Here is a 16,773-nt window from a genome sequence, read left to right as displayed (position 1 = left end):
ATTGCATACATTTTACAAACTTAATGGATACATTGAGCAGTTTGTTCTCTCCGTGTGGCCCCTCACCCACAGGGAGTTGATAACAGAACATGGGCTCATTCATACACACCTCACACAATTAGAAAGAAACAACTTGCCTTTAGTACCGCTCCAGCAGCACTCAGGAAGCATGACGATATCCAGGACAACGTAACCAACCTGATGGGCATCACAAACATCCACTCCCTTCCCACTGACACTCGGTAACAAAAGTGCACTACAAGTTTCGCTGCAGAAATTCACCAAAAATCCTCAGATAGGACCTTCCAAATCCCTGACCACTTGCATCTGGAAGGACAAGGGCAGCTGATACATGGGAATACCACCACCAGCAAGTTCCCCTCTAAGCCACTTGCCATTCTGACTTGGAAATATATTGCCAATCCTTCACTGGGTCAAAATCCTGGAAATCCCTCTCTAATGACATTGTAGGTCAACCTACCAATGGACTCCAATTGTTCAGAAAGGCAGTTCACCACCACTTTCTCAAAGGCAATAAATGCTGGCCCAGCCAGCGATGCCCACATTCCGTGAACAAATAAAGGAAAAATAATCAACAATGTGGCACAGACCTGGGTTCTGGTTGAGGCTACCTTTCTGCAAGGACCATGTCCACACTCCCCATACCTACACACAATCTCCACCTCTTCTCTCATAGACAACCCCTCCTCACTGTTGCCTATGCCTACATATAAACCCCCACTCCCTCACTCATAAAAACCTCCACCGCAATGTTCTCTATACCCAGACACAATCCCCACCCCTTTCACTCATAAACAACCCCCACCCCACTGTTCCCCATACTTGCACACAATTCCTCATCCATAAGCCCTCCTCACTTCCATGCACACTGCATCTCCCATGCGCACATCACCCCCCATGTACACTCCACAACCACCTGATGAAGGAGTGTTGCTCCAAAAGCTAGTGCTTTCAATTAAACCTATTGGACTATAACCTGGTGTTGTGTGATTTTTAACTTTGTACACCCCAGTCCAACACCAGCATCTCCAAATCCATATCCCACGCAAACTCCATCTCCCCAACACACACTCTGTATCCCACACACTCTCCGTATCCCACACACACTCCGATCCCACACACACTCTGTATCCCACACACACTCCGATCCCACACACACTCTGTATCCCACACACACTCCGTATCCCACACACACTCTGTATACCACACACCTGTCTCCCGTAAACCCTGGTCATACTCCTGTCTGTGAACAAATCAGAGAGAATATGTCGCTGGTACCTGTGTCCTTTTTCTTGTCCCGTGATAATTCATGAATAGTGCCACTGATTTCTTGTTGCAAGCTGTCAAGGATCTCCTCAAGGCTAGTGATATCTTTACAGTCCAGGTCGATGAAGAACTCGTACTGTCCCTTTTTGATGCGGGAAGGCCTGGATTCAATGTGAGTGAGATTCACACCCTTTTCCTGCCAAAAGCAAAGAAATAAATGTCTCCCTTTATTTAGGTAAGTATCTTGAAAAGGATTTGTTGAAGGAGAACAAATTCGTTCATTCTGGATGCCCCAAAGTATTTCACCATTATTGCATAGTAAGCCCTCACACACAGTGTTAGTGACTGGGTAATTTGCTCTTAGTGATGGGTGAATATTGGTGCAGTGATTTTCATTGAAGTGAATGCTCCTGCTCTTGTGTCATGGGGTCTTTTGCAAAGCTAGCAGATGGGGTCTTGTCTTAGTATCTCAGTTGAAAAATGACAAATCCATCAATGGAGCAGCCTCAGCACTAGACTGGATAAGACCAGAAGGAACTGGAGCAGAAGTAAGCCATTCAGCCCACTAGCCTCTTCTGACAATCAACAGGATCATGGCTCAAAATGATTGTGGCTTTAACTCCACCTCTATCTGCTCTGATGTCCCCGATTACTCTTGATTCCCTTCATGTCTGTATAACTCATCCTTTAGTATATTTAATGATCTAGCCACTATTAATCTCTGGAAAAGAGAATTCCAAAAGCTAAAAGCTCTCTGAGAGAAGAAATGCTTCTTCATCTCCTTTTCAGTGGGACAGCCTTTCCTTTAAAACTGTACTTCATAATTCTTGACTCCCCAAAAGGGGAAACATCCCTCAGCATCAACCCTGACAAGCCCCTCAGTATGTTTCAATAAGATCAGTTTTCAATTTCCTAGCTTCCAGTGAGTATTGGCCCAACCTGGCCAATGTTTCCTCATACGACAACCCCCTCATCCTGGGAATCAACAGAGTGAACAGTCTCTGAACTATTTGCAAAGTACATCCGTCCTTAAGCAAAGAAACCAAAGCTGTGCACAGTGTTCTCACTATAGCCCTAACAGTTGTTACTCTGACTCACTGGCAATAAAAGCCAGTATTCCATTTGCCCTCCTAATAACTGGTATCCTTGTGGAGGGAAGCGGTAGTCCTGGTGAGGTCCAAATTGCGACGGTCTGAATGTAGTCTGGAGACCCCCTCCACATTCCTGATGAAGGGCTTATACCTGAAACATCGACTGTCCTGCTCTTCAGATGCTGCACGACCTGCTGTGCTTTTCCAGTGCCACACTTTTTGACTCTAATAACTGGCATGCTGAGGTTTAATGATTCATGTACAAGGACACTCAGATCTCTTTTGCATCTGATTTCTGCAAACCAACTTCATTAAAATCTATTCTGCTTTGCTAATATTTCTGTACTAGCAGACAAGTCCACATTTTCCCGCATTGTCCACTGATCTCACTGGCCTCTGTCCCTTTGCAGACTCTGACACCGTGCTTTCCCACCTATCCTTGTTACATCAGCAATTTAGACCATAAGACCATAAGACATAGGAGTGGAAGTAAGGCCATTCGGCCCATCGAGTCCACTCTGCCATTCAATCATGGCTGATGGTCATTTCAACTCCACTTATCCGCATTCTCCCCGTAGCCCTTAATTCCTCTTGACATCAAGAATCTATCAATCTCTGCCTTGAAGACATTTAGCGTCCCGGCCTCCACTGCACTCTGCGGCAATGAATTCCACAGGCACACCACTCTCTGGCTGAAGAAATGTCTCCGCATTTCTGTTCTGAATTTACCCCCTCTAATTCTAAGGCTGTGTCCATGGGTCCTAATTGTTTGACTGCAAACAGGTTGCTTCATCATCCAAATCAATAGTATTGATCGTAGATAGCTGAGATCACAACACTCATTCCTGCAGCTACTAGTTACAACTTGCCAGCCTAAAAATACTAACTAATCCCGACTTTGGTTTCCACTCATTAGCCAATCTTCTATCTGTGCTAAAATACCACTCTCAATGATCTCAGCAAGAACTTCTAGGTATCACCATATCAAGTATCAGTGTTAATTACACCACCAACTATGAGGTGCAATACCATTGGGGTTCAAATCCTATCATGCTGTTGGAAAATTTCAACTCCATTTGGGGAATCTGGAAAAGAAGCCAACAATCCCACTCCTGGTATGTATGTGACTCCAGGGCCTCACCAACTTGATTGGCTTTTAACTGCCCTGCACCAAGCCTTCAGAAAGGGGAATAGACCAAGTGCTGTGGGATGCACCAGGAAGACAGTAGCAACGCCAGGAGGTAGACCACTCCCACCTTCTCAAGCAGTCACAAGGAATCAGCAATATATATTGACCTTGCAATATGGCCCACATTCCATAACAAATTAAAAGCTGGAGTTTTCAAAAACAAGTTCCAAGAAGAGTCTTTGGACTCAAAACATTAACTCAGTTTCTTTCCCCACAGAACCATATCTGAGTCCTGCAACTCACTTCATTAAAATAATATTCTGCTTTACTAATATTTCTCCAGCATCCTTTATGTGTTTGATTCAGATTTCTGACACCTTCAGTATTTTGCTCTAATTTGACTTTTTAAAATCTCTGGCGCTATCCCATTTATTGAATTCATACAAGTTGCCCGTCATGGTGGGTTCAGAAATAAAAGGTGAGGAACCTTGATGGGCTGGATTCATGTCTGAATGTTAATATACCACACACAATATTGATATGCTGTGAGGAGCCCTGAGATAGATCCTTAGGTGAAAATAAGGGAAATGATTGTTTAAAAATTGTTCATGGGGTATGGGAATTGCTGCCGAGGTCAGCATTTATTTTCCATCCCTAGTTACCTTAAGAAGGTGGGGATGTGCTGCCTTTCTGAACCGCTGCATTCCACGTGCTGTGGGTTGACCCACAATTCCCTTAGGGAGGGAATTCTGGGATTTTGAGCCAGTGACAGTGAAAGACCAGTGATATATTTCCAAATCAGGACAAGGACACCCAGATTCCTTTGTATCTGAGTTTTGCAAACTCACTTCATTAAAATAATATTCTGTTTTACTAATGTTTCTATACAAGCAGACAAGTCCACATTTTCCTAGATTGCCCACTCATCTCACTTGTCTATATCCCTTTGCAAACTTTGAGTGGCTTGGAGGTGGTGGTGCTCCCATGTGTCTGTTGCTCTTGTCCTTCCAGATGGAAGTGGTTGTAGGTTTGGAAGATTGAAAAATTGAAAAAAATCTATTCATTGAAACAATAGATGATATCATTAAAGAAAGGGTTTTTTTTATTATTAAAGCATGTGAAGCCAATTGTTTCCAGTAGTACAGGGTTGAAGAAGAAAGAGCGATGGATGGAAGGTTAAACACCAGAGATTTAGAATGGAGGGAAAGAAAAATATCATTGCACTGTGTTCCAAGGCTATGGGTCCAAGGGTCAGTCAACACAAACTGATAACTCTGATTTTTCTTCACAGATGCTGCTAGACCTGCTGAGTTTTTCCAGCAATTTCTGTTTTTGTTTCCAAGGATATGGGGTTCACTTCTTTAATACTGTCAGGCTGTATCTTCAGAACAATCTTTTGCAAAGTCTTGTAGTTGCATATCATATGCATTTGGTAATGTTAACTTTTCACATTGGAGAATGCCTTAAACTTTGTCATCTCGAGCATCAAGTGTAAAATGTGTGGTTCGGGTAACCTATTCAGCATGTTCCGGTCTTCTGGTTATAGGAAGGATATTATCAAGCTGGAGAAGGTTCACAAGAGATTTACCAGGATGTTATTGGGTATGGAAGGTTTAAATTCTCAAGAAAGGTTGAATAGGCTGGGACATTTTTCACCGGACCGTAGGAGGTCGAGAGGCGATCTGATAGAAGTTTATAAAATAATGAGGGTTATAGGTAGAGTTAATGGTAGTTGTCTTTTCCATATGATGTGGGAATTTCAAGGCCGGGGGCGTATTTTTAAGATGAGAGGAGAGAGATTTAAAAAAGACATAAGAGGCAAATTTTTTACATAAAGGGTTGTTCATATGTGGAATGAACTTCCTGAGAAAGTAATGGATGGGGGTCCTGTTACAATGTTTGAAAGACATTTGGATAGATAGTTGGGGTTTGGAGGAATATGGGCCAGGAGCAGGCATGTGGCACTAGTTTGGCTTAGGATTATGTTCATAATGGGCGGGTTGCACCGAAGGATCTATATTCATGCTGTATGGCTCTAAGACTCTACATCCTTCATCCTGAACAGAAGACACCACAAATGTGGTGGTGCGCTCAAGAGCAATTTGTAAGAGACAACCAAAAACTGCAGATGTGGAACACAAAGTAGAAAGGCAGGAAGCTTGACCAACACAGCAGTGTGGCAGCATCAGGAGGTGGAGAAGTCAGTGGAAAAGGTCACAGCAGTGTGGCAGTGAGAAAGGGGCTGAAGTGGTTACAGCAGTGTAGCAGTGAGAAAGGGGCTGAAGTGGTTACAGCAGTGTGGCAGTGAGAAAGGGACTGAAGAGGTTACAGCAGTATGGCAGTGAGAAAGGGGCTGAAGTGGTTACAGCAGTGTGGCAGTGAGAAAGGGGCTGAAGTGGTTACAGCAGTGTGGCAGTGAGAAAGGGACTGAAGTGGTTACAGCAGTGTGGCAGTGAGAAAGGGACTGAAGTGGTTACAGCAGTGTGGCAGTGAGAAAGGGACTGAAGTGGTTACAGCAGTGTGGCAGTGAGAAAGGGACTGAAGTGGTTACAGCAGTGTGGCAGTGAGAAAGGGGCTGAAGTGGTTACAGCAGTGTAGCAGTGAGAAAGGGGCTGAAGTGGTTACAGCAGTGTGGCAGTGAGAAAGGGGCTGAAGTGGTTACAGCAGTGTGACAGTGAGAAAGGGGCTGAAGTGGTTACAGCAGTGTGACAGTGAGAAAAGGACTGAAGAGGTTACAGCAGTGTGGCAGGGAGAATGGGGACAGAAGGGTTTACAGCAGTGTGACGGTGAGAAAGGGGCTGAAGAGGTTACAGCAGTATGGCAGTGAGAATGGGGACTGAAGAGGTTACAGCAGTGTAGCAGTGAGAAAGGAGACTGAAGAGTTACGGCTGTATGGAAGTGAGAAAGGGGATGGAAGAGGTCACACCCTTCCTGAAGAAGCATTACACCCGAAACAGCTCCTTCTCCTGATCCCGCTTGCCTCGCTGTATCCTTCCAACCTCCAGCTTGTCTACGTTAGTAATTTGTGGCAAGTCATTTCAACAGTGAATTTCTTGATGAATTAGTATGTATAAAACCGAACTTGTGCCTGATATTGGAATAATTGACTCATACAAACTACAGGCTCTTTGGACAAACAGTAAAAGAGGCGTTTTTGTCCTTTGACCAAGATGCACGCATTGCCTTTTCTGATGTATCCATTTTGGAATCATGATATTCCTGTGTTTGTCGCATTGCAGTTAACCATATCTTGAGGGCAATACCAGCTTGAGCGAAATGAAGCCTGTAGTTGGTGGTTGCCTTCCGACACACAGGAGAGGTCCTTCGTGAGCAAATCTCTCAAGCGGAGATGCCTTTTCTGAGTCTCGTTGATAGGCTTGAGTTGTGCACCTGCTTAATCCTTTCCTTGCTGCCAATGTTGTGGTGCTCTTCAGTTTTGTTCACCTGTGTTTTATTCTGGGGTCTGGCTTGGCCTTGATTGTAGCAATCGTGTTTGTTAACTGCATTAAGGCATGCAGTTGTTATTGGCTTGCTGTTTTGGTACCTTCAAGTGATGTGTCAATAGTATTGCCCTTTTTTTGTCCAAAAGACTCTTCCTAAAGGTTTTAGAACATAGAACATTACAGCGTAGTACAGGCCCTTTGGCCCTCGGTGTTGCGCCGCCCTGTCATACTAATCTGAAGCCCATCCCACCTACACTATTCCATGTACGTCCATTTGCCTGTCCAATGATGACTTAAATGCACTTAAACTTGGCGAATCTACTACCGATGCAGGCAAAGAAACTCCCTCTGACATCTGTCTTATACCTATCCCCCCTCACTTTAAAGTTGTGTCCCCTTGTGTTTGCCATCCCCATACTTGGAAAAAGGCTCTCCCTGTCCAACCTATCTAACCCTCTGATTATCTTGTATGTCTCTATTAACTCACCTCTCAACCTTCTTCTCTCTAACGAGAATAGCCTCAAGGCCCTCAGCCTTTCCTCGTAAGACATTCCTACCATCCCAGACAACATCCTAGTAAATCTCCTCTGCACCCTTTCCAAAGCTTCCACATCCTTCTTATAATGTGGTGACCAGAACTGTACACAATACTCCAATGTGTGGCCGTACCAGAGCTTTGTACAGCGGCAGCATAACCTCCTGGTTCCAGAACTCAATCCCTCTATTAATAAAGGCCAAAACACTGTATGCCTTCTTAACAACCCTGTCAATCTGGGTGGCAACTTTCAGGGATCTGTGTACATGGAGACCGAGATCTCTCTGCTCATCTGCACTCCCAAGAATCTTATCATTAGCCCAGTACTTTGCATTCCGATTACTCCGTCCAAAGTATATCGCCTCATACTTGTCCACATTAAACTCACGGTGACACGGTGGTTAGCACTGCTGCCTCACAGCGCCAGAGACCTGGGTTCAATTCCCGCCTCAGGCGACTCTCAGTGTGGAGTTTGCACATTCTCCCCGTGTCTACGTGGGTTTCCTGCGGGTGCTCCAATTTCCTCCCACAGTCCAAAAACGTTCAGGTTAGGAGAATTGGCCACGCTATATTGCCCATAGTACATAGAACATAGAACATAGAAGGATACAGCGCAGTACAGGCCCTTCGGCCCTCGATGTTGCGCCGACCGAATCCTACCTAACCTATACTAGCCCAATAACTTCCAAATGCCTATCCAATGCCCGCTTAAATGACCATAAAGAAGGAGAGTTCACCACTGATACGGGCAGGGCATTCCATGAACTCACAACCCGCTGTGTGAAGAATCTACCCCTAACATCTGTCCTATACCTACCACCCCTTAATTTAAAGCTATGTCCCCTAGTAACACCTGACTCCATTAGCGGTAAAAGGTTCTTAGTATCTACCCTATCTAAACCCTTAATCATCTTATACACTTCTATCAGATCTCCCCTAAACCTTCTCTTCTCCAATGAGAACAGCCCCAAGTGCCTCAGCCTTTCCTCATAAGATTTTCCTACCATTCCAGGCAACATCCTGGTAAACCTCCTCTGCACTCGTTCTAAAGCTTCCACATCCTTCCTATAGTATGGCGACCAAAACTGCACACAATACTCCAGATGAGGCCTCACCAGAGTCTTATACAACTGCAACATGACCTCTGGACTCCGGAACTCAATTCCTCTGCCAATAAAGCCCAGTACACCATATGCCTTCCTCACAGCACTATTTACCTGGGTGGCAACTTTCAGAGATCTGTGTACATGGACACCAAGATCCCTCTGCTCATCCACACTACCAAGTAGCCTACCATTAGCCCAGTAATCTATCATCTTGTTATTCCTACCAAAGTGAACGACTTCGCACTTAGCTACATTGAATTCCATTTGCCACATTTCCGCCCAGCTCTGCAACTTATCTATATCCCGCTGTAACCTACCACTTCCTTCCTCACTATCCACAACTCCACCGACTTTTGTGTCATCCGCAAACTTGCTTACCCAGCTTTCAAGTCCTTCCTCTAGATCATTTATAAAGATAACAAAAAGCAATGGTCCCAAAACAGATCCTTGTGGTACACCGCTAGTAACTGCGCTCCAAGATGAACATAATCCATCAACTACTACCCTCTGTCTCCTTCCAGCCAGCCAATTCCTAATCCAAACCTCTAATGTATCCTCAATGCCATACCTCCGTAGTTTTAACATTAGCCTACCATGGGGAACCTTATCGAACGCCTTACTAAAATCCATATACACAACATCTACTGCTTTACCCTCATCCACTTCCTTAGTCACCTTCTCAAAGAACTCAATAAGGTTTGTGAGGCACGACCTGCCCTTCACAAAACCATGCTGGCTATCCCTGATCACGTTATTCCTACCCAGATGTTCATAAATCTTATCCCTTACCATTCTCTCTAAGACTTTGCCCACCACTGAAGTCAGACTCACTGGCCTATAGTTACTAGGGCTATCCCTACTCCCTTTCTTGAACAAGGGGACCACATTCGCTATCCTCCAGTCCTCTGGTACTATTCCCGTTGACAATGACGACATAAAAATCCAGGCCAATGGCTCTGCTATCTCCTCCCTAGCTTCCCATAGGATCCTGGGGTAAATGCCATCAGGCCCAGGAGACTTATCTATATTCATCCTTTCCAATATTCCCAAAACCTCTTCCCTGCAGATTTCCAGGGCATCCATTCTAATTATTTGTGATTCCATATTCACATCAGCAACAGTGTCCTGTTCCTGAGTGAATACTGATGAAAAGTACTGATTTAATGTCTCTCCAATCTCCTCCGCCTCCACACACAACTTCCCACTACTATCCTTGACTGGACCGATACCTACCCTAGTCATCCTTTTATTCTTGACATACCTATAGAAAGCCTTTGGGTTTTCCCTAATCCTACCAGCTAAAGACTTTTCATGTCCCCTTCTCGCTTCTCTTAGCTCCCTCTTTAGCTCCTTCCTGGCTACCTTATAACTCTCAATCGCCCCTACTGAACCTTCACGCCTCATCTTTACATATGCCGCCTTCTTCCCTTTCACAAGGGACTCCAATTCCTTACTAAACCACGGCTGCCTCACAAGGCCCTTTACACCATGCCTGACTGGTACATACCTATCGAGGACACGCAGTAGCTGCTCCTTGAACAATCCCCACATCTCATTAGTGTTCTTCTCTTGAAGCCTGTTTTTCCAATCCACACATCCTAAGTCATGCCTCACTGCATCATAATTTCCCTGCCCCCAGCTATAGCTCTTGCCCTGCGGCGCACGATTATCCCTCTCCATCACTAAAGTAAAAGTCACCGAGTTGTGGTCACTGTCCCCGAAGTGCTCACCTACCTCCAAGTCTAACACCTGGCCTGGTTCATTACCTAGAACCAAATCCAATATAGCCTCCCCTCTTGTTGGCCTGTCGACATATTGTGTCAGGAAACCCTCCTGCACACATTGTACAAACACCGACCCATCTAATGAACTCGAGCTATAGCTCTCCCAGTCAATATCTGGGAAGTTAAAGTCCCCCATAACAACCACCCTGCTACCTTCACTCTTTTCCTGAATCATCCTCGCAATATTATCCTCTACTTCTCTAGGACTATTAGGAGGCCTGTAGAAAACACCTAACAGGGTGACCTCACCTTTCCTATTTCTAACCTCAGCCCAAACTACCTCAGATGGCAAGTCCTCTTCCATCGTCCATTCCACTGCTGTGATACTGTCTTTGACAAGTAATGCCACACCTCCCCCTTTTTTACCCCCATGTCTGATCCTACTAAAACATTTGAACCCTGGAACGTGCAACAGCCATTCTTGTCCCTGTTCTACCCACGTCTCTGTAATGGCCACAACATCGAAGTCCCAGGTACCAACCCACGCTGCAAGTTCACCTACCTTATTCCTTATACTTCTGGCATTGAAGTATACACACTTCAATCCACCTTTCTGGTTACAGGCACCCTCCTTAGAGATCGCTGCATTATTCCTAACCTCCCTACACTCAAGGTCCTGTACCCTAAAGCTACAGTCCTGGTTCCCATGCCCCCGTGGAGTTAGTTTAAACCCTCCCAAAGAGCACTAGCAAACCTCCCCCCAAGGATACTGGTGCCCCTCAGGTTCAGGTGTAGCCCATCCTTTTTATAGAGGTCCCACCTTCCCCAGAAAGGACCCCAGTTGTCCAGAAACCGGAATCCCTCCCTCCTGCACCATCCCTGTAGCCACGCATTTAACTGCTCTCTCTCCCTATTCCTCGACTCTCTATCACGTGGCACGGGTAACAAACCAGAGACTACAACTCTGTTTGTTCTAACTCGGAGCTTCCAACCTAGCTCCCTGAAAGCCTGTCTGACATCCTCACCCTTCTTCCTACCTATATCGTTGGTGCCAACGTGGACCACGATCTGGGGCTGCTCCCCCTCCCCCTTAAGGACCCGGAAAACACGATCAGCGACATCACGTACCCTTGCACCTGGGAGGCAACATACCAAACGTGAGTCCCTGTCGCCCCCACAAAACCGTCTGTCTGTACCCCTCACTATCGAGTCCCCAAGAACTATCGCTCTACCTTTCTCCACCCTACCCTTCTGAGCAACGGGGCCAGGCTCCGTGCCAGAGGCCTGAACCTCGTTGCTTGCCCCTGGTAAGTCATCCCCCCCACAAGTATCCAAAACGGTATACTTGTTCTTGAGGGGAATGACCGCAGGGGGTCCCTGCACTGGCTTCCTCCTCCCACTCCCCCTCACTGTCACCCATCTATCTTGAACTTTCGGAGTAACTACTTGCCTAAAGCTCCGATCTATGACCTCCTCTGCCTCCCGAATGATCCGCAGTTCATCCAACTCCAGCTCCAGTTCCCTAACACGGGTTTGGAGGAGCTGGAGATGGGTGCACTTCTTGCAAGTGTACTCAGCAGGGACGCTAATGGCTTCCCTCACCTCATACATGTTGCAAGAGGAACATTGCCCTCTCTGCACTGCCATCCCTCTAAAAGTAAGCTTTCCTTAAAAAACAACAAAAACCAACTAAATCTAAAGAAACAAACAAGGAAAATGCAGCACTTACCCGCTAGTCACAATTGGTCTTATTATTAGGTTAGAGGAGGTGGAAGGGTGGGAGGCACTACTCGTGTAGTGCCTCGGGTGACTCACCTACGCGTTTAAATAAGGGGAGAGAAAAAAAAACCTTACCCAGGTAACCTAGCGCGCCTTCCGGGTCTGCTACCGCTTTTTTAAAGGAAAACTTTAAACTTTTAACTATTAAATAAACGACCAAACTTACCCACCAGCCGTCGCGAAGTCTTCCGAGAGACTGAGGCCTACAGCTCGGAGTGTTAGGTGAATGTAAGGGAATGGGTCTGGGTGGGTTGCACTTCGACGGGTCGGTGTGGACTTGTTGGGCCGAAGGGCCTGTTTCCACACTGTAACCTAATCTAATCGAAACTCTATTGCCACCTCTCAGCCCAGCTCTGCATCCTATTTATGTCTCTCTGCAACCGACTACATCCTTCGTCACTATCCACAACTCCACCGACCTTAGTGTCTTCCGCAAATTTGCTCACCCACCTTTCTAAGCCCTCATCCAGGTCATTTATAAAAATGACGAACAGCAGTGGATCCAACACCGACCCTTGCGGTACACCGCTCGTAACTGGACACCAAAATGAACATGTTCCATCAACTACAACCCTCTGTTTTCTTTCAGCAAGCCAATTACTGATCCAAACCGCTATGTCTCCCACAATCCCATTCCTCTGCATTTTGTACATTTGCCTACCTTGGGAAACCTTATCAAATGCCTTGCTGAAATCCATATACACCATATCAACCGGTTTACTCTCATCTACCTGTTTGGTCACTTTGTCAAAAACTCAAAAGGATTCATTAGGTTTGACCTATCCTTCATAAAACTGTGCTCTCTGTCCCTGATCTGATTATTATTTTCTAGATGATTATAAATCCTATCTCTTATAACCTTTTCCAACACTTGACCAACAACTGAAGTGAGACTCACTGGTCTGTAATTACCAGGGTTGTCTCTATTACCCTTTTTGAACAAGGGAACCACATTTGCTATCCTCCCGTCCTCAGGCACTACTCCTGTAATTTTTTAATTGGTGTAGAGGTGGGTACTATCTTCAGTGAGTGTCTCTGACAAACTCTCTTCAGAGAAATAATTCTCACACTCTTTGATGCATTATATTCCAAGATACTGGTGAATAGATACTAAGGATTACTGTGTTCATGACATAATTGGAGCCTGTTAACCCTGAAGTTCTGGCTTATCTTGAGCTGGTCTTCAAGTACCTTCCAGATGATTTTTGGATCTGTCTGATTGCTCATGGAAAGACTGGATGTGTTGATCTTATGAAGTCCTCATAGAGTGCCAATAACAAACAAGATGTGGAGCAGCCGGTGTTGGAATGGAGTGTACAAAGTTAAAAATCACACGACAACAGGTAATAGTCCAACAGGTTTATTTGGAAGCACTAGCTTTCAAAGCGCTGCCCCTTTATCAGGTAGCTGTGGAGCAGGATCATAAGACACAGAACTTATAGCAAAAGATTACGCTGTCATGCAAATTAAATGATACATTGAACAAATATATAATTTCAGTTGCATGACACTGTAATCTTTTGCTATGAATTCTGTGTCTTATAATCCTGTTCCACAACTATCTGATGAAGGAGCAGTGTTCCGAAAGCGAGTGCTTCCAAATAACAAACAAGATTTTTAAAGTGTTTTCCATGGGATCACCTATCATTTGATCTGTAAAACAGAACTGAAAATGGTGTTTGAAAAGTTGTAACTCAGTAAAGTTGTCACTCAATGCTGCCTAATCCATAATTACATGTTTGCCTTCCATTTCTTTGAGCAGGTCTTTTTTTTTAAGAAGTGAAGTGCTATGCAGTCTTTGTTTCTTCTGCTGGTTTTGCTTCTCTCTCATTTAATTTGCCTGTTTTTTGCTTCTGCTTCTCTTTATGTTTCCCCTGTTATTGCTCCTTGAAGAATTGCAGGTTTCTAACTTAGAAATTGCAGGCTTATATTATCAGGTTTATGTTTGTAGGTGAGATTCACACCAACTAAGGAGTGAAATTATAACATATACTTTGTTTAGATTTATGCTGATTTGAAGAAAAAGTATAATGGAATTAGTCAAGGTCTGGACACAGTTAAGGCTTTTTAACATTGAAAATTGCTTCATTAGTTTTTTTTAAACTCTATTTTCAGTTTAGGAACAGTCTGTTGCGGTTTTTGAAGATGGAGAAAGATGTATTCAAAGTTTGTGAGAAAATTTGTAACTCGGGTGCTCGTTGTTGTGATTCTGTTCGCCGAGCTGGGAGTTTTTCTTGCAAACATTTCATCCCCTTTCTAGGTGACATCCTCAGTGCTTGGGAGCCTCCTGTGAAGCGCTTCTGTGCTGATTCCTGCGGCATTTATACTGGTTTGAATCTGCCGCTTCCGGTTGTCAGTAGCTGTCCGCTGCAGTGGCCGGTATATAGGGCCTATGTCGATGTGTCTGTTGATCGAATTCGTGGATGAGTGCCATGCTTCTAGGAATTCCCTGGCTGTTCTCTGTTTGGCACTAGAAGCATGGCACTCATCCACGAATTCGATCAACAGACACATCGACATAGACCCTATATACCGGCCACTGCAGCGGGCAGATTCAAACCAGTATAAATGCCACAGGAATCAGCACAGAAGCACTTCACAGGAGGCTCCCAAGCACTGAAGATGTCACCTAGAAAGGGGATGAAACGTTTGCAAGAAAAACTCCCAGCTCGGCGAACAGAACCACAACAGAAAGATGTATACTGCTCATGTACAGGCCTGCAGCCACTAGGTTTGACAGTGTTTGTAACTTCAGCATTTGTTTTATTCTAAAGTAAGACAATCTTAGAATCTGTATCTGATGTTGCTGTTTGTCTGAATTCTCTGTTGTCCAATCTGTTGTCCAATTGATCTTCAGTCAGTTTTCCAAATATCTACCAACAAGTTATTGGAGTGTTTTATGTACAGTCACTGCTGCAAACCATGATGTATGTTTTCCTCTAATGGTATTTTACATGAGGGGGGCAATGTTTACATTATCTCCCAGAATATAAGAAGCTGAATATTATGGTATTGAAGAATCAAACAGATGCTTATTACAGCTAACAATTATACATCAACATTAAGTTATAATAGAGCAGAATGCTTGCAATAGGGTCATGAGTGTGGTGCTGGAAAAGCACAGCAGGTCAGGAAGCATCCGAGAAGCAGGAAAATCGGTGTTTCAGGTGTAAGCCCTTCATCAGGAATTCTCTCAGTAGGGTGCCATGCTTCAAGTGATCCCAGGGTAGGATGGAGTCTGGGATATTTAAATTTTGTATCTTTACCTTCAGACCATTATAGCTTTGTCACATACCCAGTTACACCGACGATATCTAGAACATGTTGCATAAAGATATACTTGATAACCCTAAGTGTATCACAAGCGGTTTGTTTTGGACAAGTCTGCCATGCCACTCCCACAATGCTGAGTCAGTGTGCATGAGATCAGTACTGTTGGGATTCCACAGAATATCTGTCACAGCAATTGATCTACCAGTCCATGCTGGTGGTTCATGCTCCAATCAAACATCCTCACTTCGTTTTTCATATAACTCTGCTATTCATTCCCTTCCCCAATCTTATGCTTGTCTAGAGCTTTTAGAAGAACTACATTCTAATGAAATGCCACAATAAGAAATATTAAATTTCTCTTTCTGTCCATTGATGTGACCTGACCCACTGAGTATATTCAGCATTTCTGTTTTGTTTTTCAGATATCTAGCATCTGCATGGTTTTGCTTTTGTTATGGAGAATTGAGTTAAGAATCTTGAAGAGTTACAGATTAATCATCAAACTTCCCCATATGTTGTCAAAATGACAAAATTCAAATATAAGAAAGTTGAGGGTAAGAAAATTGAAGTTATAAAGTCGAACTGTACAGAAATAGACCCGTTGGTCCAACCAGTCCATGCTGAACATAATCCCAACCTAAACTGTCTGACCTGCCTGCTCCTGGCCCATATCCCTCCAAAACTTTCCTATCCAAATGTCTTTTAAACTTTGCAATTGTGTCCGCATTCACCACTTCCTCAGCATATTTAATCCACATGCGAACCAAGTGTCTGGAGAAAAGTTCCTGGTTGTTGATGTCATAGTCTAAGTACTCAGGTTGTCTGTTTGCTAGTTGAGATTCACCAGGGGCTCACTGATGACATTACCTAGCATGGTGACGAAACATCTGAAAACAAGCCCACCAGCTCAGTGAGCAAACCGACAACCTGATTCACAACCTGAGCTACAAATCTTCTCTAAAATCTCAGACTGAGTACTATTGAGAAAGAAATGCTTGTGAGAGGAAAAAAGGTGACTGGAACAATATCTAATGTAATAAAAATTGATAGAAAGAACCATCAATTTTAGCAGGAATGGGTAATAGTTGATTAAGCTTACTCTTCGAAGAATTTGAGAGCAGTTAAGATGGAAAGGCTTGTTTATGAAAAATATCTTTCAAGTAAGTAACTGCAAGTGCTTGTGCAAGTAGACAGATTTCAAATAGTTTGAGAAGAGATGCACTTGAAATTCTGTTTGTGACATGTGCTATTGAAGTAAGGCTGCAGAAGATTACAGAGATATGGAGGAGTGAGACTTGAAAACAAAGATCTAAAATCAGGTTGAAACTGGACTAGAAGGCAGTATGGGTTAGGAAGCACAGGGACGATGGGTAGATGGCACTGGTGCTAGTTCTGGATGATCAAAT

At 44.3% G+C, this 16,773-nt stretch overlaps 1 protein-coding gene across 1 annotated transcript in view; it reads right to left on the bottom strand.

The window, feature by feature from the left end:
* The window catches only part of pah (phenylalanine hydroxylase), a 95,422-nt gene that overhangs the window by 51,740 nt on the left and 26,909 nt on the right, over positions 1–16,773 (bottom strand). Inside the window, exon 4 of the mRNA XM_060839193.1 lies at positions 1,300–1,483. Coding sequence (XP_060695176.1) covers positions 1,300–1,483 — 184 coding nt within the window. The remainder of the gene's footprint in view (positions 1–1,299; positions 1,484–16,773) is intronic.

The sequence above is a fragment of the Hemiscyllium ocellatum genome, chromosome 19 (assembly GCF_020745735.1).
Source record: "Hemiscyllium ocellatum isolate sHemOce1 chromosome 19, sHemOce1.pat.X.cur, whole genome shotgun sequence".
In the NCBI taxonomy this organism is placed as follows: domain Eukaryota; kingdom Metazoa; phylum Chordata; class Chondrichthyes; order Orectolobiformes; family Hemiscylliidae; genus Hemiscyllium; species Hemiscyllium ocellatum.
The sequence above is the reverse complement of the archived record's forward strand: the minus strand, read 5'-3'. Positions and strand labels throughout refer to the sequence as shown.